Source organism: Xenopus laevis, chromosome 8S (assembly GCF_017654675.1).
Source record: "Xenopus laevis strain J_2021 chromosome 8S, Xenopus_laevis_v10.1, whole genome shotgun sequence".
NCBI classification, from domain to species: domain Eukaryota; kingdom Metazoa; phylum Chordata; class Amphibia; order Anura; family Pipidae; genus Xenopus; species Xenopus laevis.
The window spans coordinates 85,603,030-85,630,706 of NC_054386.1; the positions used below are offsets into that span (position 1 = coordinate 85,603,030).

General features: G+C 40.8%; 1 protein-coding gene across 1 annotated transcript in view; it reads left to right on the forward strand.

Moving 5' to 3' along the window:
* The window catches only part of slc8a2.S (solute carrier family 8 member A2 S homeolog), a 75,153-nt gene that overhangs the window by 27,060 nt on the left and 20,416 nt on the right, over positions 1–27,677 (forward strand). The window contains exon 3 of the mRNA XM_018233352.2: positions 26,346–26,449. Within this exon, the coding sequence (XP_018088841.1) occupies positions 26,346–26,449 (104 nt within the window). The remainder of the gene's footprint in view (positions 1–26,345; positions 26,450–27,677) is intronic.

Sequence of the window (27,677 nt, forward strand, 5' to 3'; positions counted from 1 at the left end):
TCTTTCCTCAAATTTCCTTTCATTTGCCTTACATGCAAATGTAGTTTACTCACAGCAACCCACTATTCTTTTTTTTTTTTTTTTTTACTTTTGTTTAGATTTTCCTTTTGCTTATGCGTCTTTGCTTCTCGATTTTCACCAACAGCCCTCTCACTTCTGCAACACTGCTTTATATCCAGATGTCGTTTCATCTCAACCAATTCCAGTCTTCTGACAGTTGCATTTCTTTGCCTTTGTCTATGGATGTCTTTTTTTCCTCAAACATTTCCAGTTTTATTAAGCCCCACCAGTTTTAGCTTTTCACTAGATCTGATCGTGCTTTTAACTTCTCATTTATACTATGTTGCCCATAATGCTGTCTGGGCATGCAATTTAATGGAGAACTAAAGTATAACCAAAGCAGTAGCATAGAAATTGTGTGCATTGTATTTGGGGCTTCTACACCAGCCCAAGGCAACCACAGCCTTTTAGCAATAAAAGATCTGAGTCTCCAAAGATGCCCCAGTAGCTCCCCATCTTCTTTTCTGCTTTCACTGCGCTGCTTTCTGTCCTTTACTCTGCATACATGATTGTCTAGCAGTTAGGCCGGTTAAAATAGAGTTAAAAGGTTGAACTCGATGAACGTGTGTCTTTTTTCAACCTAACTTACTATGTTACTATGTCAAATCTACAATAACAAAAGTATTCCATTCTTATCATCTTACTCGCCAAATTCTCCTATGCCCTCCTATTAATCCTAGGGCCAGACGGGGCCAAAACCAGCCTGCTGAATTCCACAGGCCAATTTCAGCCCCCGACCACTTGCAGACTTCTCTTCTGTGTGTTTACGTCCAGAAGCCTTGTGTTGGCTTGCGTCATGGTCTGAATTTGGCTGGTGGATTTCAGCAGGCTGGACCTAGCAGAATTCCCTGGTAACTTTATCTTTCTTTAATAGTGATGGGCGAATTTATTCTCCAGGCGCGAATTTGCAGCGAATTTGCACAATTTGCTGCTGGCGAATAAATTCGTGAAATGGCCCTGAAAATTCGCTGGTATTTTTTGCGTTTTTCGAATTTCGCTAATTTTTCGGCAAAACGGCACAAATTCGCCCATCATTATTCTTTCATTTACACTTCTGTGAACAGATTTTGAGGAATGGCTATTATAAATATATATATATATATATATATATATATATATATATATATATATATATATATATATATATAAACCAAAAAAGGATCAGCACTCACAGGTCTTAAAAATAAAATAAATTTTTTTTATAAAAGAGCTATGGACTGACGTTTCGGCTCTTCCAGAGCCTTTCTCAAAGTAGACTTTGCCGAAACGTCAGTCCATAGCTCTTTAATAAAAAAATTTTATTTTATTTTTAAAACCTGTGAGTGCTGATCCTTTTTTGGTTTGTATGACTTATCTTTTGATCGCGCACCCAGGCAAATTTATTTATTTTTTCGTGAGTGCTGGCATTCCCTGGAATTTATATATATATATATATATATATATATATATATATATATATATATATATATATATATATATATATACACATGCTTATGTATACTGTATATACATACACAAAACACACGATCTGGAAAGGTGTGATTGGGAGAGAGGCAGATGCAATCTACATGTTTCCCTTGTGCTGCAGGTTTCCCCAGACACAAAAGATTAATGAGAAAGCCCCTTCCCCCCCTACAGCTAATAAATAATTTATTCTTAATCAGAGCAGAACCACATAGCGAGACTTGCAGCGAGAGTGAGGCATTTCTGTATACAAGTGCCAGGGTTGATAGATAGAAGTGTCACACTTGGATAGATAGCAGATTTCACAGACTAAAAGGCTTCCACCCCAGGCCAGGAAACATTCTCAGAGCTAATTAAAAAAGAAACACAAGGATGAGGAAGGCATAAAGAAAAATACATATGAGCTCTACATTGAACACTTACCATCGCTGGTATATCAGCTATAGGATACATTCCATTCCTTACTAACTTCCGCTAAATTCCATTCTCAGCGCTACGTTGGTGAGCTGTTACACTTACCATTGTGACATATCTTGCGTTTGCATTTCACAGCAATTTAGTTGAAGTTGACAAGCATCTCAGTCCTGAAAGTAAAGGAAAACTGTGGATTAAATAAAATCTGCCACATGCATGTACAGTAAATAAATGAAAACAAAAATGTATATCTAATAAATAAATGTTTATAAAATACGGCATGAAATATATATTTACACATACATAAAAGCAGCTTCCATGAGTTATTAGACAAGTTTAAATATTATATATATATATATATATATATATATTATAATTATATGTATTATAATTTTCAATAGTATAAATATTTTTTTATGGCCCCAGCAGTACTCTTATAACATCGAGGATAAATGGCTTTCAAGGGGAGTGAAAAAAAAATAGTGGGGAGATAATGAAATTATTAGTGAGAGAATTAAAGGAGAGATCTAATATGGAGGTTAGAAAGAAGGGGGACTGCATGAATATATGAGAGAAGAAAACCAAAGTGGTGTTGAACCATGGAGGAACAGGAGAGAAATATAAAAAGCATACTAAAAGGGATGTGGAGAAGAGAAAGCACCTCATCTCAGTAAAACTAAAATCTGCAGTGCAAGGGATCCTATGTAGTGATGGCCGAATTTCTTCACCAGGCGCGAATTCGCAGTGAGTTTCCACGTTTCCACGTGAAATTGCTACGGTGAAAGTCTTTGCTGGCAGCAAAATCAGTGCCGATGACAACTCCGATGGCGGCGACAATTTCAACGCCGGTGACAATTTACCGCAGGCCCATTGGCTTTAATGCAATTGGTTAAAATGGGTGCGCATCAAATTGTCGCCGACGAAAATTCAGAAATTTTCTCCGGCACTGATTTTGACACTCCCGAATTGACGCAGGCGTTAAAACTCCTGTTTCGCAGATTTTTTGCCATTTAGATGAAGCGAAACAGTACAAATTCGCCCATCACTAGTCCTATGTACAATCCTACCATAATAAATTGAGATAAATATGGATGTAGTAATAGGGTCAGTCCACATTATTACTGCCACAAATGAGAGTAAGCATAAGCAATCAGCGCTCTTTCTTCATCCTGCTCTACTTCAGTTACCCCATAGCTACTGTATGTGCTGGAGGCTAAGGCCTGTTTATGAGGTTGCAAACAGAGCGAATCCAGCCGTGCTGGGGGAAACCTACTCTTATTCTGACCAATTAGCAGCCTCTGAGTCTCACTAAGCTCTGTGTCAGTATCCTAATTGGGATAATGGTACCCTAGGGCTGAACTTATGTCTATGTTTAGGGTCCCTCATTAGTCAAACCCATTCCAGGCAGAAGGGGAATATTTTAATGCATTACACAGTCACAGCTCTTGGAGAAGGATATATTTCTGTGTTTTTTTCTTTTACTGTGCATATCTCAATCTGTAAAGAAAAAAAAATGGAAAACCAAGGCCAACTGGGTGTTACCTGCAGCACACAGGTTTAATATCTTAGCCAAGAATATATCAAGAGAAAAAAGTTAGTCAAAACACAGAAATATATTTTTAATAATGTATCCACATCTTCAGCCAAATACTATTATTATTTCCACCTGTATACATTTAATGGAACCAGGTCTTCTTGTTTATTCAGCACCTATAAGGGCTCTTACTGACGAGCGGTTAAAGCTGCGCTCCCCTGCGTTCCGTTTTTCTGCGTTCAGCCGCAGGGGATCGCAGGAATAGACGCATTAAAGGGATCCTGTCATCGGAAAACATGTTTTTTTCAAAACATATCAGTTAATAGTGCTACTCCAGCAGAATTCTGCACTGAAATCCATTTCTCAAAAGAGCAAACAGATTTTTTTTTATATATATTATATTTAATTTTGAAATCTGACATGGGGTTAGACATATTGTCAATTTCTCAGCTGCCCCTGGTCATGTGACTTGTGCCTGCACTTTAGGAGAGAAATGCTTTCTGGCAGGCTGCTGTTTTTCCTTCTCAATGTAACTGAATGTGTCTCAGTGAGTCATGGGTTTTTACTATTGAGTGTTGTTCTTAGATCTACCAGGCAGCTGTTATCTTGTGTTAGGGGGCTGCTATCTGGTTACCTTCCCATTGTTCTTTTGTTTGGCTGCTGGGGGGGAAAGGGAGGGGGTGATATCACTCCAACTTGCAGTACAGCAGTAAAGAGTGATTGAATTTTATCAGAGCACAAGTCACATGACTTGGGGCAGCTGGGAAATTGACAATATGTCTAGCCCCATGTCGGATTTCAAAATTGAATATAAAAAAATCTGTTTGCTCTTTTGAGAAATGGATTTCAGTGCAGAATTCTGCTGGAGCAGCACTATTAACTGATTCATTTCCCATGACAGTATCCCTTTAAGCTTTTTTCAATGGGGCTGTACTCACACAGGCTCCCCTGCGGCTGAACGCAGAAAAAATGCAGGGGAGCGCAGCTTCAACCGCTCGTCAGTAAGAGCCCTAAGCATGGCTAAATGAATTTTCTCCTGAACACTTTAGTGCTGAGATTATTTCTGATTTAAGGAAAATATGGAGTCAAATGTGTGTCCTTAGTGTTACCACTTTAGGACTGATAAAACAGTCAAACATTAAAGGAAAACTATACCCCCCACAAACAATGTAGGTCTCTATAAAAATATATTGCAGCTCATTTGTAAAACCCTGCTTCATGTAAATAAACCATTTTCATTATAATATACTTTTTTTTAGCATTATGTGCCATTGGGTAATCATAAATAGAAAATTGCCATTTTAAAAAGTAGATCCAAAGGAAAACTGAGGTGGATGTGGCGACGCCTAGGGCCAGATTTACATATGGTCGAATATCGAGGATTAATTAACCCTCGATATTCGACTGCCGAATGTAAATCCTTCGACTTCGAATATCGAAATCGAAGGATTTACCGCAAATAGTTCGATCCAACGATTAAATCCTTCGAATCATTCGATTCGAAGGATTTTAGTCCATCGATCAAATGATTTTTTTTCTAACAAAAAATTGTTAGAAAGCCTATGGGGACCTTCTAGGTGGCGAAGTAGGGGGTCAAAGTTTTTTTTAAAGAGACAGTACTTCGACTACCGAATGGTCGAATATTCGAACGATTTTTAGTTTGAATTGTTCAATTTGAAGTCGAAGTCGTAGTCGAAGGTCGAAGTAGACAAAAAAACTTTTGAAATTCGAAGTTTTTTTTTACTCTATTCCTTCACTCGAGCAAAGTAAATGTGCCCCTTATTGTAATGTTGTTCCATCCATTCCTGTGATGTTAAATGTTCATTTTAATCTGCATTAGTAGCTTAGCACTGGGTAGACTGAGTAATGAGAAAGGTTATCGGGGTTGCCAGGTCTAATTTTCAAAACCAGCCCAAGTCGGCTACAAAACCAGCCCAAACCTAGCCAAGAGGCACTTCAAAAGTAGCCCAAAAATAGCACAATATGTGCAGTGAAAAAAAAAGTCTAAAAAATAAATAAATGAATGTATGTGAAAATTCGCAAATTTTTCCATGAAGCAAAATGGGACAGATTCGCCTGTCACCAGGGGCGTAACTACAGAGGGGGCACAGGAGGTCTAAGGGCCCTGTAAGACCCTAATACATACTGTATACAATTTCATTAAATATTGGTAAAACAAGTCAACCTCTAAACATTTTGGTGGCCAGCTGATTTTTGCCCCAAAATCGTCTGGAATTGAGGAAAGTCACTGAAAAATATTTGAATGCTTGAAAGGGATGAGAGACTGGGGTACAGAGCCCAAAATCCAGTAACTCCTAACTTCTACATAAGTCAGTCCCATTGCCTTAGCTTTTTTCCCTATTAATAATTTTAAAAAATGTATAATGAAAAGTTGCTTACATGACATTTTCTTTCATTATGTATAAACCAGGTTTTGTATGGACACATTTCCTTAGCCCTATGATTTGAATATCTGATACTGAAAAGCTTTAATGTTATTTGTATTTTTCTTCTTCCTGATTTTATGCTCATTTTCTGTTCCATGAGACAAGGGGGTAGATTCACTAAAGGGGGTAGTGGCTAACGCTAGTGACAATTCGCCAGTGTTACCGCCCGCAGGGACATCGCCAATTTACTAATGGACGCAGGCGCAAATTCGCTAGCGAAAGAGGCAGGCACTCTATCGTCAGGTGACAATTTACGAAGTGGACGCTCGTCGGTTAGTAAATCTGCCCCAAAATGAGAAACTTGCCACTTAACCAGGGGAGTTATAAAGCGACCCTATGTAGCTGCATTTTTTTAAATCAGGAAATTCTTTTTGTAGCTTGTATTGTTAGTGTAAGTGTACATGATCAAATGAATAAAGGAAAAACCATCAGCAGGGTCATGCGAATGAACACATCTTTGCAGCGAAACACGCCCAAAGCCAGACAATGGCTGCAAGTAACTGTTGTTATCCACACAGACAGATTGTGTCTCTCCACCAATGCTTACTGCATGTTAATACAACCATCATTATTCCCAGCACAGCATCAAACAAAGTCTGCCTCTGGATAAACAAACCTTTATCTTATAAGGAAGGATAACTGAATTCACTGAATTCATCATGTTTCATACCATTTTAAAAATAAGTTAAAGCCAGTACTATATGTATTCAGAGTCAGTCATGTTGCTTATTGAAAAATCTCCTTTCTACCCTGAATAACATTGCCCAGTGGCTGTTTATTCTTCAGCTCAGATACCATATTAATATTGCCTACTTTAAAACATAGCGAGAGGAATGAAGGGATGGCAATTGAGCTGCCATCAGAGGTGGGGTAACAAGGAGGCTACTTTCTCGGGCCTGGTCTGTGTGTGTTTTGCTAATTAAGTTGTATGGGGCCCCATGATTTCTGATGGTGGTCTTGCAAGGCAAAGCATGCTGTGCAGGGCCGGAACTAGGGGTAGGCAGAAGAGGCAGCTGCCTAGGGTGCAACAATTGAGGGGCGCTGGGCAGCTACCTCTTCTGCCTACCCTTAGACCAGACTCTGCTACTCGCCAGACTTTCTCACTTACGCGAGCATCGGCGTCACGCATCGCATACGCTTGTGTAGTCTGCGTGCATGCGCGTCGCGGCGCTCCATCAACGCGCTTGCGTGTGACGTCACTGCGCAAGCGACAGGGGAAGTGAGGGCGAGCTGGCCGGCTGGGTCACCTAGGGCGCCCGGCTAGCCTGGCTCGCTGTGTATACAATAATGCTTAGATAAACGCAAAAAATAAAAATGATGCATATTATATGATATAACATAAATACCACATGGTGCACATTCCTGCATGTATCTCGCCTTAGGGCAGGGGCACACAAAGCTACTGGGGATATTAGTCGCCCAGCGACAATTCACTTCTTCTTCAGGCCACTAATCTCCCCGAAACTGCCTCCCCGCCGGCTAGAATCTAAATCTCTGGAAGGATGGCACTCTGAGCGCTTCGTTTTCTAAAGTCGCCTGAAATTGCCTAATGAGGAAACTTCTTAGACCATTCAGGCCATAGAGGGAAATGATTAGCATAATGGAGCTTAAACCCCAAAGTCTGTCCAGCTCCTTTTCTCCTATTCTCAGTAAAACAACTACTATATTTATATTGTCAATCCCTTTAAAATAAAACTATGAATTCTATTTCCCGATCATGGGTGATAGGTGAATATAGTAAATATATTAAAATTCTCTGGCATAATTGTTATTGAATGTGTTTTAACGGAGTCCGACGTTACAGTGTGGCTGTTTAAACTGCTCAAAACAACTTAATAATTTGCCACAATTACATATGACTTTGTACCCCCAACATGAAAATACGCAAATAATAAGACTTTTTGGGCCTTTAGAAAATGTTTTGTCTTGATAATAGTTTACCTGACTTTCCAGGTTGCTCAGGGAAAGGATCATCGCAGCCAATACGAACCCTTTGGGTCTTCAGACACATTTCTAGTTGCCTGTTGTTTTAAGTCTGATTGTAGCTGCATCTTGTTCCACACAAACAGCAAATAATGCAATGCTAATTGCCATTGCAAAATGTCAGTCCAGTAAGGAACCAAAGATCTGTGCTTTTTTTTTTTAATGATGGACCTTCTATATGCTTCCTGTGATTGGCCATTTTCAGGCTTTATTTGAAGAAATAATTGATCAGCTTACTGTTTCCTACATCAATGATTTTTCCAGGGTCAAATAACCTCTGACCCCACTGTGGGTATTTACACCACTTTAATCATCTGGAGTTGGGTGCCTTTTGTAGATTTTAGAGAGGCCTGGGCGATTTACTATGTTTAATGTACACAATTCCCAGCAATACTATTGGACTAAGCTGCTTTTCTATACTAATATGCAGACATTGACTTCACATTGCCAAAAACAAATACATCAGAGATAAGAGTGAGTGTTGTGTTGCATGAATAGTATTTCTAAAATGGCATAAGGAACAGGTGACCCATGACCGTGTCAAGTCTTGAACACCATTGTATCTATTCAAGCTTGCCATCAGGATTACTTACCCATGATTATGAAGTATAAAATTCTTCAGTAACTGGGTTGGAAAAAAGATCTTGTTGATCTTTATCTAGTTACATAGTTAAATTGGGTGGAAAAAAGACCATCAAGTTTAACCAATCCAAATAAAACCCAACATATATACATACACTGACCCCCTCCATACCTTCACATAAATTCTATATACCCATATCTATACTACTTATAGAGTTTAGTATCACAATAGCCTTTGATATTATGTCTGTCCAAGAAATCATCCAAGTCCCTCTTATAGTCATTAACTGAATCAGCATCACAACATCACCAGCAGTGCATTCCACAACCTCACTGTCCTGACTGTGAAGAACCCCCTACGTTGCTTCAAATGAAAGTTCTTTTCTTCTAGTCTAAAGGGGAGGCCTCTGGTACGGTGATCCACTTTATGGGTAAAAAGGTCTCCTGCCATTTGTCTATAATGTCCTCTAATGTACTTGTAAAGTGTAATCATGTCCCCTCGCAAGCGCCTTTTCTCTAGACAAAACATCCCCAACCTTGACAGTCTACCCTCATAATTTCTTCCATCCCTCTAACCAGTTTAGTTTCACTTAGTCTCTGCACTCTCTCCAGCTCATTTATATCCCTCTTAAGGACTGGAGTCCAAAACTGCACTGCATACTCCAGATGAGGCCTTACCTGGGACCTATAAAGAGGCAGAATTATGTTTTCATCCCTTGAGTTAATGCCCTTTTTTATGCAAGACAGAACTTTATTTGCTTTAGTAGCCACAGAATGACACTGCCCAGAATTAGACAACGTGTTATCTACAAAAACCCCTAGATCCTTCTCATTTAAGGAAACTCCCAACACACTGCCATTTAGTGTATAACTTGCATTTATATTATTTTTGCCAAAGTGCATAACCTGCATTTATTAACATTAAACCTTATTTTCCAGCATCTGCCATTGTAATTTTAGTTAAAGGGATACTGTAATGGGAATATTTTTTTTTCAAATGAATCAGTTAATAGTGCTGCTCCAGCAGAATTCTGCACTGAAATCCATTTCTCAAAAGAGCAAACAGATTTTTATATTCAATTTTGAAATCTGACATGGGGCTAGACATATTGTCAGTTTCCCAGGAGCCCAGTCATGTGATTTGTGCTCTGATAAACTTCAGTCACTTTTTACTGCTGTACTGCAAGTTGGAGTGATATCACCCCCCCCCCAGCAGCCTAACAACAGAACAATGGGAAGGTAACCAGATAGCAGCTCCCTAACACAAGATAACAGCTGCCTGGTAGATCTAAGAACAGCGCTCAATAGTAAAATCCCACTGTGACACATTCAGTTACATTGAGTAGGAGAAACAACAGCCTGCCAGAAAGCAGTTCCATCCTAAAGTACTGGCTCTTTCTGAAAGCACATGACCAGGCAAAATGAGATGGCGCCTACACACCAATATTACAGCTAAAAAAAAATATACACTTGTTGAATGAATGAAATTTTAAATTGTGAGTGAATTATTAGTATAAACAGTGTAATTTAGAAATAAAAACAACATCATAAAAATCATGACATAATCCCTTTAAAGGGGAAGGAAACCTAGTCGGCGCAAACCCCCACCCCCCCTCCCGTTTGTTGCCCGGGGGGTTTGTGGGGGTTTGTGCCGACTAGGTTTCCTTCCCCTTTAAGAAACTGTAGAAGTACTAGCAAGTTGTTTACATAGCAGAATTCCCATATGTGTCTAAAAAGTGTCAAAACAAAAACAGACAGTAAAACATACATTTGCAGCAAAAGTTGCTCATACAGAGGATTGTGGTGTAAGGACATTTTCCACATTTTATGGCCTTTATATTGGGCAGGAAATAGACTAAATAAGTTGGAGGCTGTAGCTCGACAACAAGCAGAGGGCCACATGCTGGATATTCGTACAAAGGAATCACCTGCTTCAGTAGATAATAATTCATTTGGAATTGCCAAGTGTACCCATGGAGGCTGGCACCTTATTTATTCAGAGCAGTGCTAATTTCTCTCATATATAACCAGTTCCGGCTGTCTTCCCTGTTAACCAATTAACAGCGTATTTTTAGTGCCTCACCACTTTTCATCATCCTGCTTCTTATATTGATGAAGTCACATCATTCTCAACAATGGCTTCATAAAACACTTGTTTTGAGTACTGATGTGAAGCATTCGTTATAGAAAACATCCTCTGGTCTTACGTCAGGAGGACAGAAAAAGCTCCGAATGCTCTTCACACAGTAATAATCCACAAGAGGCTCTTCAGGACATTGTTGTAGTACAATTCGTCTCAGACAGTGAAAGGTGGAGGTGTTTTGCTGAGACAGGCCATGCATCTGTAGTGACTGCTAAATCCCATCAGTGTCTCGCAATCTATGTAGAGGTAGAGCATAAAGTCCAGTTACAGACTCATACACTTGTCCTTGTGATTCGCTCCAGTTTCACTATAATGCTTTTATCAACTGGTCACAGAGTGGAAAGCTCATGTTCTTGTGCAATATGCTATATTTTTCTCATGATGTTCCATTCCATGCTGAGGCAGTGTGCCACAGTGTTAATTCTTGCGGATAGGCATCAAATTTGGAAGTCAGCCAGGTGATATCATAACCAAGTGCTGTCCAACTGGCACCCTCCTTGTGTGCCCCCCCCGACACACGCTGTGGCTACTTTGATTATGTACTTACTGCCTTTGCATACATTTAAATGTTATCAGAGCTATGATCAACTGGCCCTGCATTGTTCACACCTCATATTCAAGATGCCAGTGCATTGCTTACACTTCTAATCCCATGTATTGTTCACACCTGTAAGGACCTGCAGGGCCGGAACTAGGGGTAGGCAGAAGAGGCACCTGCCTAGGGCACAACGAAAGGGGGGTGCTGGGCAGGTACCAGTCTTCTGCCTTCCCCTAGTCCATGTTCGTGCTCCCTCTCCATTCCCTAGCTCTCTCCCCCTCCCCTCCGGCTTTTTCCCCTCTCGCTCCCCTGCCCTCCCTCTCCCTTGCCGAGCTCACCTCTTCGGTTTTTCCCCTCCCCTCCGTCGCTCTGTGTATGTGTGCGCACGCTGGATGGGGGGGTGCACGCACGGAGAGGAGCGCGCGCACACAGAGAGGAGCGCACGCACACGAGCACGGAGGGGAGTGCAGTGGCTGCCTGGGTCACCTAGGGCGCCCAGTCAGCTTGGTCCGGCACTGAGGACCTGTATTGTTTACACCTAAGACCCTGCATTGATCAAACCTCAGACTGTCAGTGCTCACATTGTTCACCTGTTCACAATTTAGACAGTCTGTAGGAGCAGCATTGTCCCTGTACATAGTACAGTAGAGTGGAGTGGTCCTGATGGTCCCCTACCCTTCTCTACTCTGCCTGTGTGTTGACATAGTTGTGTGTATATATATATATATATATATATATATATATATATATATATATATATATATATATATATATATATATATATATATATATATATATATATATATATATATATATATATAGAAAGGCATAAGGAACGCACAACCACGTGTCCATGTTCGCCCTGGGTGCCAGTCAAAAGTATATATGATAAAAATTGCAGCAGGCGACGGCAGTCCTAGGAATTTCACCAAAAAAACAGTGGTATGAATCAAAGGTGAGGTTTAATAAATATGGACTAAATACAGTGGATTATTTAAAAGAGGCTGAACGGCAACTAAGTGACAACACATCCTACCAGGTACTGAAGGGAGATCCTACAATGCTTTTTAAAAAAGAATTGGTAAGGATTGTAGAAAAGGGCCATAATTTAGCAATATTTGGGCAAGATATTAAATCCCTGCTAGTACCAGATAACCCAATACTACCAATATTCTATCATCTCCCCAAGTCCATAAAGGAACATTTCCGCCCAAAGGGAGACCTATAGTATCAGGGATTAACTCATTAAACGAAAAACTTTCGGAGTTAATTGATTTGTATTTACAACCTTTGGTGAAAAGACTTACTTCGTACTTAAGGGATACAAAGCAGGTTCTACAGATCTTTGAAAACTTTCAATGGAAATCAGATTATATTTGGGCAACTGCAGATGTAACAAGTCTTTACTCCTGCATACCCCATGAAAAAGGTCTGCATGCAATTCGATACCACTTAGAAAGATACAGTAATTATGACACGGATACTAAAGAGTTTATCCTAGAAGCAATTGAATTTTTATTAAAACACAATTTTTTTAAATTTGACCAAACACATTACCTTCAAATATGTGGGACCTCAATGGGTGCGAAATTCGCGCCCACATACGCCAACCTCTATATGGGTTGGTGGGAAGAGAAACACATATATGAAGGTAACATAGAGGACACGGGTGCAATTATGATCTATAAACGCTATATAGATGATTTGATTTTTGTATGGAAAGGGGATGGGAAATCGTATTTAAAATATCTGGAAACACTAAATGATAATGATTTAAATTTAAAATTAATAGGCACATTTAATAGCACAAATATACAGTTTTTGGACTTAGAATTGTCCCATGAAAATTGTGAGATACAAACCACAGTATATCGCAAAAAATGTGCAGGAAATTCGTTATTGCATGCAGACTCATGTCACCCGAGACATGTATTTCGAGGGGTACCAATAGGACAATTTTGTAGGCTTAAGAGAAACTGTAGCACAGAAGCAGAATTTTTAAGAAAAGCCTGTAACTTAAGAGATCAATTTCTACAAAGGGGCTATCGAATGCAAGAACTAGAAAAAGCATTTAAAATAGCTATTTCAAAAACTAGAGAGGACCTGCTAAAAACGAGAAATTTTAACAAACATCACAAAATGGAAAAACCACTATTTATTACCTCATATAGTAGGCAATTTACCCAAATAAAGCAGATTATCAATAAACACATACCAATGCTTTTTAATGATAGCAAACTGAGAGAGGTACTAACACAAGGGTATAAGTTTGTAAGTAGAAAAGCACCAACACTGGGACAAATGCTATCCCCAAGCGAATTTAAAAGAAAAGAAAATAGTAGGAATTGGCTAGAAGCGAAGGGTACGTACTGCTGCGGAGCATCAAGATGTATTACATGTGTACAAATGCATAAGTCGAAAATATTTGTAAGCACAATATCGCAAAAAGAATATAACATCAACTGTTTTATTAACTGTAATACAAGCCATGTGGTGTATCTGTTAACATGTACACATTGTGGCATTCAGTATGTAGGATGCACCACTCGCCCCTTAAAAAATAGAATGCGAGAACATATAAGTCAGATAGGGGCAGAAAGCAGTGCCACCACAGTATCTAGACATTTTTCCCAATGTAATCAAGGAAACGTTGCCTACTTACGGATTCAGGGAATAGACAGAGTAAGAAATCGAAGTAGAGGGGGAAACAAACAGAAAAAACTTCTAGAATTAGAAGTGAAATGGATTTTTCTATTGGATACACGAGAACCCAAGGGGTTAAACGTAAGATGGGATGTAAGCTGCCATACGTAAATACATATAATTTAAAAAAATTAAAAAAATAAAAATAAAAAAAGACATAAAAGAAAGCGAAATTAATAACCCTCCGCCCTAATAAAAGTTTCGAAATCACCAAACAGGTCTGGAATTTATAATTCTAAAGCTACATAAGATAGCAAAGTGAAAGATCAGCAATTGAAACAAAGTAAATAAATTGATTGAAACAAACTTACTTTTAAAGAGAAAATTTGTAAGAGATATATTAAACGACATGACATAATGTTGGTGAAGTTGAGAAAAACATAAATGATTATAGACTGAATAGGAAATAACTTGTAAGAATCTTTTTTTGAAAATTTGAAAATTAAAACTTTAGAACACAACCAATAGCTTTGAAAGAGTTAAAGAAGTTTTTAAGGAGGAAGTACGTCCCAAGTGACGCAAGCTTCCAATGCTTTTTAAAACCATGTGATTGTAATTGTCATTAATGCCTATGATTACGTGTGGTAACATACGAAACGCGTTAGGTGGATATTTGTTTGTGTAATAAAGAAAAATCCTTTTTACCGTTACCTGGAGTCCTGTGGAGTGCGTGCCAAAGTGTTGATTTGTACCTTGAGGTTTAATAAATCCAAGTTTTCCTTTGATTCATACCACTGTTGTTTTGGTGAAATTCCTAGGAGTGCCGTCGCCTGCTGCAATTTTTATTATATATATATATATATATATATATATATATATATATATATATATATATATATATATATATATATAGGGATGCATCAAATCCACTATTTTGGATTCGGCCGAACTCCCAAATCCTTAGCGAAAAATTCAGCCGAATACCAAACCGAATCTGAACCCTAATTTGCATATGCAAATTAGGGGTGGGAAAGGGAAAACATTTTTTACTTCCTTGTTTTGTGGCAAAAAGTCACTTGATTTCGCTCCTCGCCCTAATTTGCATATGAAAATAAGGATTCAGATTCGGTTCAGCCAGGCAGAAGGATTTAGCCGTCTCTGAATCCTGCTGAAAAAGCCAGAATCCTGGCTGAATCCCGAACCGAATCCTGGATTCGGTGCATCCCTAATATATTAGGAACCCCCGAATCCTTTGTGAAAGATTCGTCCGAATACCGAACTGAATCCTAAGTTGCATATGCAAATTAGGGGTGGGAAGGGGAAAACATTTTTTACTTCCTTGTTTTGTAACAAAAAGTCATGCGATTTTCCTACAGACCCCTAATTTGCATATGCAAATTAGGATTCCGATTCAGTTCGGCTGGGCAGAAGGATTCCGCTGAATACGAATCCTGCTGAAAAAGACTGAATCCCGAACTGAATCCTGAATTTGGTGCATCCCTAATTATTCCTGCGAGGACATGTAATCGGAGGAATAAAGGTCTTCTTACTATTTATGAAAACTGTGCCGTGAGTGCTTTCTATTCGTGAACTATAATTGTATTGCTGATCATATATATATATATATATATATATATATATATATATATATATATATATATATATATATGATATTCCTGTCTGTCTGACTACTGTTATATATTTTAAAGCGTTGGGGGCTGAAACAACAGAGAAAGGGGACAGAGACTAGATTTCTTCTTGCACAAACGCCCACGCACACTGAACATTGCATTCCCAGGGAGAAAAATCAAGTTATTTGCACATCAAATCAAATTTGGCAGAGGTGAAATTGCATTGTTGCTGGAGAAGGCTATTTTCCACTGCTTGCAACAGCATAATGCTGCACAGAGGCCAGGGTCTGCAGGCATAATTATCCATGGAATGGATGTTCTTGCAAATAAGCTTCAGAACATGTCAGTAAAGTAATACAATACTGACATGTTTCACAGGTCCCTTTATGGCTGTGGTTGTAAGAAACCAACTGACTATCAGCTCTGACCATCTGCGTTTCCATGCAAATGTTACTTGTGAGGCCACAGACATAAAGAGACAAACGACCTGTGAACACCATTAGTAACACAGGATTTATGGTCACAAGGAGAATCAGACTCAAACCAGAGCATACAATATGATTTGAAAGGTTGGAATAGCTTGGTACACTATCACTGTGTGAATTTATCCACATGTATTGTTGACATGTTTCACACAATATTGAAAGATTCATTATATTAATAATGGCCCAGTAAGCAAATATCATAGGGGTGACTGGAAATTGCATACAGGAGCTTTTGTTTAGCTGGTTAAAAAAAAACTTAGGGGTTATTTATTTAAAAAAAACTAGAAAAACTCTATTTTTTTAACTGTAAAATCCAAATTTTTGTGAAAAAAAACCTCACATTTTTTCGAGATTTATTATATCCCCAAGTCCAAAACCGAAAATACTCGATTTTAGACTTGCCGAGGTTGTATATAAGTCAATGGTAAAGGTCCTTACCCTATTTGGAAGTTTCTGTGGCCTGTCCTGGAATTAGCCCTAAAATCAAACTATTTCGAGCTTTTCGGGCAAAAGAAACGGGGAAAAAACGAGCGATATGAAAAAATCGTGCTTTTTCAATAATAAATAAGGTCCAATCATGGATTCTAGTTTGGTCTGACTTTTTTTTATTTTAAATAGAACATTTGGGGACAGATGTATTAAGGGTTGAATATCGAGGGTTAATTAACCCTCGATATTCGACTGGGGAATTAAAATCTTTCGACTTCGAATATCGTAGTCGAAGGATTTTGCGCAAATAGATCGACGATTAAATCGTTCGAATCAAACGATTCAAAGGCTTTTAATCCATCGATCGAAGGATTATCCTTTGACCAAAAAAAGCTACCAAAGCCTATGGGGACCTTCCCCATAGGCTAACATTGACTTCGGTAGCTTTTAGGTGACGAACTAGGGGGTCAAAGTTTTTTCTTAAAGAGACAGTACTTCGACTATCGAATGGTCGAATAGTCGAACGATTTTTAGTTCAAATCATTCGATTCGAAGTCAAAGTCGTATGGTTGTAGTAGCCAAAAAAACACTTTGAAATTCAAAGTATTTTTTCTTCTATTCCTTCACCCGAACTTAATGAATGGGCCCCTTGGATTTTGATAAATAAGGTTTTTAGTGTTTTGTGTAAGAAACAGTTTTTAAGACAACAGATTTTTATTAAATCTTCTGTATTCACAATGTGGCTTATTGTAACAAAGGGTTTAACTTGATGGAATGGTGTTCCTTTTCAACCAGAATTTTAACAACTTGAGGACCATGGTTTGCCCTGTTTTGGTTCTCTCTTCCTAATTAATGCTTCTTGTTCGACATTGTTGGATCCCTCAATTGGATACTAATGTGACTGTTCTCTGTGTTGCTCCTGGGAGCTGAGGTTTGCTGGGCTATGATCAGTGCATAAATAATAGAAAAACATGTATCCATCTCTATAGTATTTCCCAGCTGTTGCCCCCACAATGAAGCAATGCTTTTATGGATTATTTTAGGGGCCTCATGGGATAGCACATAGTTAAGCTAAGGCTTAAATTATTCATTGGAAATTCTACTTCTCTACAGAAGCAGAAGAATTCCCTTTGATCGTCTGGCTGTTGGTGCTGTGGGCACTTATTTCTGGTACACACTTCTTTGTCTCTAATTTTTGCCAGCTCTCTTCAGCATCTCTCACTCATCACTCCCTCTCGCTATCATTTATCCTTACTTAACCTTATCGACACGTGAGCTTTAAAACAATAATAGTTTTACACACATGAATTTTACAACATTACAGGTTGTGCTTCATCAATAGATGTTGTCTGCATTTATTGATGAAATACAACATCCAGTGGCTGATTTGCATCACATTTTTATGGAAACTTCTTTTACCCCAGGATCTACTTATCATTCAATAGTTGGGTGGTATGAGATTTTGGTGTTTGTATATGATTTGCCAAACACACACAGTGTAATGCTCTGACACTGCAGAGAGGTACTCAGGAGGTAATAGGTAAGGTTGGGAAGCCTGGGGTATACCCGTAGATTCTAGAAGCCATGATAACGTAAAGTTTTAATGAAAAAAGGTGCAAAACAGTAATCCGTGAATAGACAGAATAAACGGAGATACCGGCAGGCAAAACACAGTCCAAAGTGAAAGTCCAGAGAACAAGCCAAGGTCAGTACCGGGAGTTCACACTAAGGACGCAGGGAGTCAATGAGTGTAACATACTCGTCTGTTAGGAACCTTGGAAGCAGTGGGTACACTCAGATGCACAGGGAACCCCTGTGGATTCCAGTGTTCACCGACGCCCTTTTGGGGCCCCCGGGCTTTCTGCTGTGGAACCAACAAGGAGTTAGCGCGTGAAAAAGTATAGGTCCGTAAACGAGGTACCAGCAAGGATTAGACAAGACTGTAATGAAATTACCTGTGCGGCGGGGTCGCCCGCCACGAGGTTCTTAGGAGCCGGCACCATCTTTGATTCCTAGGGAGCGCGCGGCGCGCCTGCGCGTCTCTTAAAGGTACAGGCGCGCTGGCGTGATTGCGCCAGCGCGCATTGACGCATGTTTTGGCGCGAACCTTGACCGTATTTAAGGCCCATTCTGACCCCCAGCCAGTGCCCGTGATAGAACTTAGTTCTAGTGGTTTTCCTGAGTCTTGTGCGTCTGTCTTTGAAATTCTGATCTGATTATCCGTGTTTGACCCTGCCTGCTTCCTGACAATCCGACAATCTGTATCTTGACCTTTGCCTGCCTACGACAACGCTTCTGCTTAACCCTTTGTTTGATCACCCAGTTTGAACCTTTGCCTGTTTTACGATTCCGATATCCGCCTGCCTCAACCCAGCCTGTCTGACCATCCTTCTGCCTAATCCTTTGTACCGTGACCTTTGGCCCAAAAGACTTTGCTAACAGCCGTGCCCCTTTGCCAACCAGAACATCTCGCCTTGTACCCCTCGTTAAGTCCAGGTGGCACCCAAGTAAGCTGAGGGCTCCTCCCGAAGCCCAACGGTGGTCACACTATTGGTGAAGCCGAGCCGAGACCAGGGTGCTTGGCACTTTATTTGGTATTGGGTGCCGGTCGTGACAAAGACGTAGCAATTAGGCAATAAGGGTCGAGACACGCCGGGAAGTAAGGATGCCCGAAGATCTCCTTGCGCGTCTTACAATGAGAATGTCCAGAGAGCTGGCTGAGGTCATTATCGGGAAACCAAGACAAGGGTACAGGAAAAGGAAGAGGACTCAGAACTGGGAACTTGGAACACAGAACTTGGAATCAGGACGGCAAGTCTTGCAGGAAAATGCAATGACCAAGTGCAGGGCAATGGTCAGGGCTTGACTTATAAAGGGGATATAAATGGAAATGGGAAACACATGAGTGTTTAGTAACGAGATGGGAGGAGACCAGGGAGTAACGAGATGGGAGGAGACCAGGGAGTAACGAGATGGGAGGAGACCAGGGAGGGGACATACTGGGAACAGGCAGAGTCAGGAACATAGATGAAGAGTTCAGGGCCTGTCCCAGAGCCTCTTGTGGCTCACAAGGTAAGTGCAAGTGTCCCAGAATTGCACTACACAAAAGTTTGAGTCCGGGCTGGTCCTGACACACAGATTTCCAACCAAATCATTCATGGACGTGTTTAACCCCCCAAAACAGTCTCTTGTGTAATCATTCAGAAGCTGAGTAGGCAAAAGAGTAAAGCGGATCATCCAGTATTCAATTTGGAGCATGTGTGACATCCTACGTTGACATGGAACTCACGGGCCTACATCCATATAGCGATCTCAACAATTAGCCCACAGGTTAGTGCAGTCTGTAACCAAACTGAACTAAAATCCTAGTAACAATGACAGTTTATTATGTTCAGTTATGAACAAGATGAGGTTTTCCAGTATAATCTACAATCTGATTCCATTCCACCCCATAAGAAAGTGTAATTAATTGCATTTTGGTAATGAAAATACAAAATGGTAATTTTAAACAATGGAATGACCCTTGTTTGAAAGAAATCTCGAAGTGTCGCTGTTATCAAAATACAAAACTTTTGTTTGTGCCAGAAAGAATATTTAATGTTGCAAGTAGTATTCTTCTTGATTCTTCAAGAGGCTCTGTTGACTTTATCTGCTTGCACACAGACCAGATAATGTCCTTCTAATTACATTAAATGAGCCTCTTCTTCCTGACATAAAACATAAAACTGTCATGTTCTATAAAAAAAAACTGCCAGACAAATTGTATAACAGAATACAGTAGTCCTGGCAGGATGAACAATTCTCTGTATGGATGATCCAGCCTTTCTCTTAGTAGCTGCATGCTGCAAGAGATTAGAGCCTCTTCTGCTTTAGGGCTAGTCCACACGGGGAGATAGCGACGCGTTTGCGGTCGCGGCGACAAAGCGCCGCGACAGTCGCCGCGACCGGCGCAGGCGACAGTTTTGTATGGGCGCCTATGTAAAAACGCCTGTGCTAACCACACGAGGCGATGCGCTTTTCAACAGTCGCCTGAAAAAGCCTGGCGAGGCATTTTCAGGCGACTGTTGAAAAGCGCATCGCCTCGTGTGGTTAGCACAGGCGTTTTTACATAGGCGCCCATACAAAACTGTCGCCTGCGCCGGTCGCGGCGACTGTCGCGGCGCTTTGTCGCCGCGACCGCAAACGCGTCGCTATCTCCCCGTGTGGAATAGCCCTTAAAGTAAAATAAATTACATTGCCGTATCTATTATCTGCAGCCCTTCCCCTGTGTTCTCTTGCACTCTCTCTCTCTCTCTATTTTCTCATTTGCGCTCTCTCACAGTTTTACTCAGGTCACTTTTTGAAAATTCGCCAGTGATGGCTTCGCAGCCACTGCAATACTTCGCCAGGCGAAAATTCGCTCAGACAATGCAAATTTACTAAGATGCGAAGTTTCGTCCCGGCCGACGAACAGTGGCGAATTTTCGCTAGCGTTACTTCGGCAGTGCGCGTAAATCAAAACGAAGATGTGCTACTGTTCAATTCTGCCTAGCCCAACTTCATTAGAGGTCTTGCACTATAGCTTATTTGCATATGGTGGGAAATTTAAAGTTGAATGCACCTCTTTATGTTACATGTTACATGCTGCATGCTGTAATGTAATACATTACATTTACACTGATAACTACACATGCCAAGGGAACCTTAATAAAGTCAATAGAGTTGTTATAATGGCCTACACATAAGCCCATTGTAAAAAAATGTTCCCACGTGTTATAAAATGTATGGGGGAAACTGGTTACACGAAAAAAAAAAATTGAGACTTTTGCACCCTGAAAAAAGGAAAAGACGCCAGCGATTTTTGAGGAAGATCTATGTACTCGAGTGCACTTCGCCTGGTCTGAGCTGGCGAAGGCAAGTCTGATGAAAGAGGTAACGTTCAGTAAAATCCGCATCTTAGTGAATTTGTGGAGTAACATCCATTCGCCAGGGCGAAAATTCACCTGGCGATAGAGTGCGAATCAATGCTAGTGTCTATCTCCTTTGCTAGCGAAGTGACGCCTGTGCCCGTTAGTAAACGGTGAAGTCCCTGAAAGCGGTAATGCTGGTGAATCTTTGCTGGCGTTAGTCACTTTGCCCTTTAGTAAATCTGCCCCATAGGCTGCTGAATTAATTGGCGTTTTCTCATGAATTGACATGCCATAATGTTATTGTCAACCTCACTGACCAGTAGCGAGGCTCAGAAGAAGGGGCAGAGCTAAGTTAGGAAAATCTTGAATCCAAAAGCCCATCCGGCTTTATGTCAGGCAGTGTACAAAGTAAAAACCATGAGCACAATGTCTTTTTTTGGTATTTTGCACACGGCCTTCCTGCATGAATAAATCATCACATTTAATAGGGCACTGAATACAATATAAATTATTTGTTGGTTAAGGGCTTTTACACACGGCTGTTTTTTCCTGCACTGCCCTGCGTTGCGCTTTCTTCCATTCAGCCGTAGGGGAGCGCAGGAGTAGATGCACTCAATTATTGTGAAGGGGGCTGTACTCACATAGACGCATGTATGTGTCGAACGCAGGTGAAATGCAACATGCTGCGTCCTACCTGCGTTTGCCTCTTACTTGCGTCTGTGTGAGTACAGCCCCCTTCACAATAATTGAGTGTGTCTACTCCTGCGCTCCCCTACGGCTGAATGGAAGAAAGCGCAATGCAGGGGAGCACAGGAAAAAACGGCTGTGTGTAAGAGCCCTAAGTATTAATTCTGGAGATATAGTTCCTTTATTTCAGAATCTCCTGATGGGTACCTTGAGCAATACTAATCAATGGCCTGGAGCTTAGGGCACCATCTGCTGCTCTGCATTAATCAAACTTTTCTCTCAATTACTTTCTCCAGCTATCTCTTAGTCATTCTCCTATACTCCACTATCACATTCAGCCTTTTCCTTTCCTTCCCTGATGATGTCCTTACAATCTCTTTTCTTCATTTCACAGCCCGTTTAGTATTGGTTTTTTCTCATCGCCAGTCTGGCAAAGTTCTAAACTCTTTGGGTTAGAGTAAGATATTTCCAATAAATGCAGTTTGCTGGGCTTTACTGATTGCACACGCATGTCTTTTGAATTAAATGGAATCACTGCAGCCCTTAGCTGTATTTTGAAGAAAGAATAATTTATTTGCAAAACTAGAGAAATGCACCCCTTTTTCGGGGTTCAATATCTCTGGCAAGGGACTAGAAATGGATCCTGGGAAGGTTAAGTCAGTATTGGAATGGGCTCAATCTCTTTCCTTACGTGCAACTCAAAGGTTCTTAGGTTTTGCTAACTATTATCGTCAGTTTATAACAAACTTTTCTTTGGTGGTGTATGGATCCAAGTATGTGGCCTCCCGAGGCTATTCAAGCTTTTGAATTCCATAAGAAGGAATTTGTGTCTGCTCCCATTCTCCGTCACCCTGATACTACTCTTCCTTTTATTATAGAGGTGGATGCCTCAGAGGTAGGGGCAGGGGCGGTCCTTTCTCAAAGGCATCCGATAACCAACAAGGTACATCCATGTGCCTTCTTCTCTAGGAAATTTTCACCTGCTGAAGCCAATTATGACATTGGTAATAGAGAATTGTTGGCTATCAAATGGGCCTTTGAGGAATGGCGACACTCGTTGGAGGGGGCTAAACATACTATAAGAGCTTTTACTGACCACAGGAATCTGTTATACATCGAGTCTGCCAAACGGTTGAATCCTAGGCAGGCTAGATGGGCATTATTTTTTTCCCGGTTTAATTTCTCTCTTACTTACAGGCCTGGTTCCAAAAACACTAAGGCTACCAGGAACCTAGTGAGTGTGTTCCCATCATTCCGGGCAAGTTGATTGTGGCAGCTCTGGGATGAGACCTTGCTGCACTATTGTAATCTTCTGCCCCTGTAGATACTCCCTCTGGGAGGTTATTTGTACCCGAAGACTTAAGGGAACAGATGCTGGGTGAGGCTCATAATCCAAAAATGGCAGGACATTCCAGGAATCTCTAAAACGGTGTCTTTATTGTCCCGTGATGTGTGGTGGCCTCCATTTAAACAAAAATTGTGTTAATTCCTGCCCTGTTTGTCAGAGAGCAAAGTCTTCTAGGAATCTGTCACAGGGATTGCTAAAGCAATTACCTATTCCTGACAGACCTTGGTCCCATCTGTCTATGGATTTTATCGTTGACCTCCCTTCGTCTCATGGGAAAACAGTGATTTGGGTGGTGGATAGGTTCAGCAAAATGAGTCATTTCTTTTCCCTCCCACACCTCCCATCTGCTAAGACTTTGGCCGAGTTATTCATTTCTAACATTCTCAAATTACATGGTTTTCCTGTTAATATTGTTTCTGATAGAGGGGAACAGTTTGTTTCTAAAATTTGCATTTGCATTCTGCTCTTTGGTTGGGATTGAGTTGTCTTTCTCTACCGCATACCACCCTCAAACCAATGGTCAAACTGAAAGGGTTAATCAGTCCCTTGAACAATTCCTGAGGTGTTATGTGTCTGACAACCAATCCTCATGGGATGAACTATTACCCTGGGCAGAATATGCTTACAATAATGCAAAAGAGAGCAGCTGATAGGTCTCGTAGAGAGGCACCCAAATATCAGGTAGGAGACTCAGTTTGGTTATCCACAAAAAACATCAAACTTAAGGTTCCCTCGCTCAAATTGGGTCCCAGGTTTATTGGTCCATATCCCATTATTGAAATAATCAATCCTTCTTCTAGCCTCACAGGTCCGTCAACAGTCTTTTCCTCCCCCAATGTTGGTAGAAGGTCAGCCTGAGTTTGTAGTCCTTGATTCTCGCCTTGTGCAGGGTTAGTTGCAATATCTAGTAAAATGGAAGGGCTATGGTCCTGAGGAGAATTCCTGGGTTCCTGTTTGTAACATTAGGGCTGATCGTCTCAGGAAACAATTCCACCTTAAGTTTCCTGAGAAACCTGGGGGTCCAATGGCCCCTCCTCGAGGGGGCGGCTAATGTAACATACCGTGGTGGTCTAGTGGGGGGTCGGCAGGGACGCCCGCTGCGTGTCACGTCCACCTCCTCTTCTATGCCGGTTCCTTAGTGCGTGCGTGGCGCACATCTCCTGTATTTATAGGCGCATTGGCGCTGGCGTAATGATTCCAGCGCGCAATGGCGCCAAATTCAAAACTATTTAAAGGGGACTTGGCGTCCTATTCATTGCCCATTATAGGATTGTGTTCCTGGTGCTTCTGAGCTGTTAGCTATCTGTAATTCTGATTCCTGTTGTGACGATTCGGACTTCTGTATCCTGACCCCTGCCTGATATCCGACTTCGTTACTCTACTGTATATCCCTGCTGATTGATCTCCTGGTTTGACCTTTGCCTGCCTGACTCCGTTTTGTACTCTGCCTGCCCCGACCCAGCCTGATCTGACTACGATTCTGTCTACGCCTTGTACCATGACCCTCTGCCCAAAAGACTCTGCTTTACAGTTGTGCCCCTTAGCTTGTTCAGAACCCCTCACTTTGCACCTCTCTTAATAAGACCTGGCGGCATCCAATTAGCCGATGGCTCCTCCAGAGGTGAAAGGCGGCTGTTAAAGGACGGAAGCAAGAGCCAAGAACAGGGTGCTTAACATTTATTCTGAATTTAGGGTGCCAACCGTGACAGTCCCTGATTTTTCACATTACCTGGTAACGTTGTAGAGAACCTGTAGAGCAGTGATCTCAAACCAGTAGCTCGTGAGCAACATGTTACTCTCCAACCCCTTGGATGTTGCTCCCAGTGGCCTCAAAGCAGGTGTTTATTTTTTAATAAGTTTTGGTTTACAAGTTTTGGTTGCATAAAAACCAGATGTACTGCCAAACAGAGCCTCAATGTAGGTTGACAATCCACATAGGGGCTATCAAATGTCCATTCACAGCACTTATTTGGCACCCCAAGAACATTTTTCATGGTAGTGTTGCTCCCCAACTCCTTTAACTTCTGAATGTTGCTCACGGGTTCAAAAGGTTGTAGAGAAATGCACGTGTTTAGTTGAATCCCTGACATTTGAAAAACCAAAAAACACAAGTGGTAGAGAAAATGTATTTCTAAGCAACCTTCCAGTATACAGTAAATACAAATCTACATTTTACATTTTAAGTAATTTGTAATTGCTATTGAAAGCAGTACCTACAGTATCTGCCTTTTTACATTTACTTTACATTTATTTTACTAACTTTACATTTATTTTACTAACTTCATAAACAACATACCAGAGTCTAGATAAATAACTAGGAGGAAATTTGGCTTTTGAAAAATATTAATGGGAAAATGTAATATGTGTCGTTAGTGCAAAAAACATTCACAAACACCTTTGCAAACCAGCGGTGTAACTAAAGTGCGCTGGGCCCCCCTGCAAAAAACATCTCCAGAGGGGCGCGACGCACTCCGATCCCACACTGCCTCACCCACACCCACATCTTCCATTTCCACGCCCCACTCTGACCAGCCCACTCCCACCCGACTTGCGTCCCCCCTTCCTTGCCGCCGGTAAGGGAGGAGGTTTTTTTTTATTAGCTATAGAGGAAGCAGAACCCACAGTCTGTACCTCCCTGTTCCCTGTGCCCCCCCCCCCCTGTGATTGTGGGATCTGCTTCCTCTATAGTTACACCAATGTTGCAAACGTTAGTGACCATGTTTGCATCCTTTTTGACCGATTTCAGACCTCAACAACTTCTTCGTAAGGTTTGAGACCAAATGGCGAACATTTGCAGTTTATGTAATAAAATTTTGCAGTCGCAAAATGGTTTTTGCGACAAAATATTTAATGAAACTCCAGAGCAGGTGTTAAAGCCAACCTTTACTTAGCGATAATGCGCAATGCAATATTCACCAGCCAATGGTTTTTCATTGAGAGCAGCGCTAAACATTTGCAAAAACGCCATTTTAACACTATAGTGAAGGTTATTAGTTATAAAAGTTATCACCTTTTATTATACTGTTACTCTTATTAGTATTTACAGTTTCCATCTATTCCATTTTCAGAAAAACCCTGCAAGTAAAGATTGTTGATGACGAGGAGTATGAAAAACAGGAAAATTTCTTTATTATTCTGGAGGAGCCACGATGGATGAAACGCGGGATTTCAGGTAACCCATAAAAAGCATAACTTTCTAAACGTAACCTATTAAATCTTGATAATTATTCTTTACTATCCCCTCTCCGCAATCTGTCTCTCTACATGCAGCTTTGTGTCAGAGCTGGCTATTTTGAAAAACAGTTTAAACAGCTTTAATACATTGTCTAGGCAAAGGGAGTACAGACCTTTATACTGCTATTTAGTTGCTAAGATCAACGACTGGCGCCATTGTGTATATATTTAATTCAGGGCTGTCCCACTTGATTGTGTAATAACCACAGGATCAGAGACATAACTATAGAGGAAGCAGACCCGCAGTTGCAGGGGGGCCCAGACTGTGGGGTTTGCTTCCTCTATAGCTAATACAAAAAAAACCCCTCCTCCCCAATTGCTCTCTTAGCTGCGACGAGGAAGGGAGACGCAAGTCGGGACAGGGAGTTGGAGGAGAAGGGGCAGGGAGCGGGTGGGGCAGAGGTGGGGCATGGGCGGGGCAGAGGCAGCACATGAAGGGGGTGGGAGGATGGGGATCAGAGTGCGCCGGGCCCCTCTGAAGATTTTTTTGCACTTTAGTTACACCACTGCACATTATGTGGCTTTATTATGGCCTCTATACTATACTCAAGGCCTACACTGACCTCTTTGGATCATCATTATATTAAACATATAAGGGGGTATTTCTTAAAACTCATTCTTTTCTCATTTTTGTTAAAAATATCCAACCAAACTCCCAACCATTAATGCCCGTAATTTACAAAAAAAAATCACATGAGAGAAAACCACAACTTTTTTGTGTTGCACAAAAACCAGCGTCAAAATGCCCGAAACCCTAGAAGATCATGATCGCAAGAAACAACTTCCAATTGTAAAGGGACATCTGCCATGGACTTCTACATGACTTCGACAGGTTTTAGCTGGAATATTTTGGGATTTGGATTTGTTACAGTTTGTGGCATAGTAAATTCCAAAAAGTTGTGCTTTTTTTTTTCCTGTGACCTTTTCAGATTTTTTTCAACAAACCATAGAAAATCAACTTTTAGTAAATGTGCCCAATAGTATAGTAAATAATTTACTCACTCTATGGATAATTGGTCAGCATTGTTGTAGGACGATAAATGGGAGAGAGCAAATTGCCCTTTTAAGGAAATTATTGCCCTCTGTCTGCAATTAATACTTAAAGGAGAACCAAACCCTTTTTATTAAAATCCCCTACCCCCTACCCTACATAGACCCCAATCCCT